Below are 683 nucleotides of genomic sequence, written 5' to 3' on the forward strand. Positions count from 1 at the left end.
ATAGACCTACCGGGAACTTGGCGAGGCAAATTGACCAAAACGAAGGAAGACTCATCTCACCCGTCCGATTCAAGAGGGCTAAATCTCAAGGGAATATGATGAGGAAGAGCAATAAGATCAGACCCTTTTGGAATTTCGTCAGAAGCCAAAAGTCCAAGACCATTGGTACTGTCTTGGGCTATCTTCAGTGAGTGGTGAACGAACCCTCCTTGTCTCCGGACCCACTTGATCAAATCAGGTGGCTGTGGCACCAGCCGCGCAGGATAAGACGCTGAGGAATCGGTGGCGGCGCACGTTAGACGGCGGAAGTGAGTCAGAGAAGAAGCCATTACCATCTTCGAAGCCGCCATGGCCGACAACACTTGGCTCCTCACTGAGTAGGTTCTCAAAACGTATTCTTGTCATTTGCAATTTTGGATAAATTAAAAAAAAAAAAAAAAAAAAAAACTTCCTGGGCTTTTTCATCTTGCACCCGAACTTTAAAAGGTATCGTGTGCAATCCCTCGAACTTTAAAATGTTAACAGAAATGTCCCTTCCATCAAGTAAGTGAAAGGAAAAGTTGATTTGACAATAGATTAGAACAAAATACAAGGATTAAACCATTAATTCAGCATCGGATGGGTGATTAAGAAAAACATGGTTTTTTATCACAATTGTCCCCGTATTTTAGTAAATCATCTTT

The 683-nt window shown here is 42.5% G+C and overlaps 1 protein-coding gene across 1 annotated transcript in view; it reads right to left on the reverse strand.

Moving 5' to 3' along the window:
- The window catches only part of LOC21387945 (histone-lysine N-methyltransferase setd3), a 6,426-nt gene extending 6,050 nt beyond the window's left edge, over positions 1–376 (reverse strand). The window contains 1 exon segment of the mRNA XM_024173009.1: positions 11–376. Within this exon segment, the coding sequence (XP_024028777.1) occupies positions 11–350 (340 nt within the window). The 5' untranslated portion in view covers positions 351–376.
- Between the last annotated feature and the right edge of the window lie 307 nt (positions 377–683).

The sequence above is a fragment of the Morus notabilis genome, unplaced genomic scaffold (genome assembly GCF_000414095.1).
Source record: "Morus notabilis unplaced genomic scaffold, ASM41409v2 Scaffold527, whole genome shotgun sequence".
In the NCBI taxonomy this organism is placed as follows: domain Eukaryota; kingdom Viridiplantae; phylum Streptophyta; class Magnoliopsida; order Rosales; family Moraceae; genus Morus; species Morus notabilis.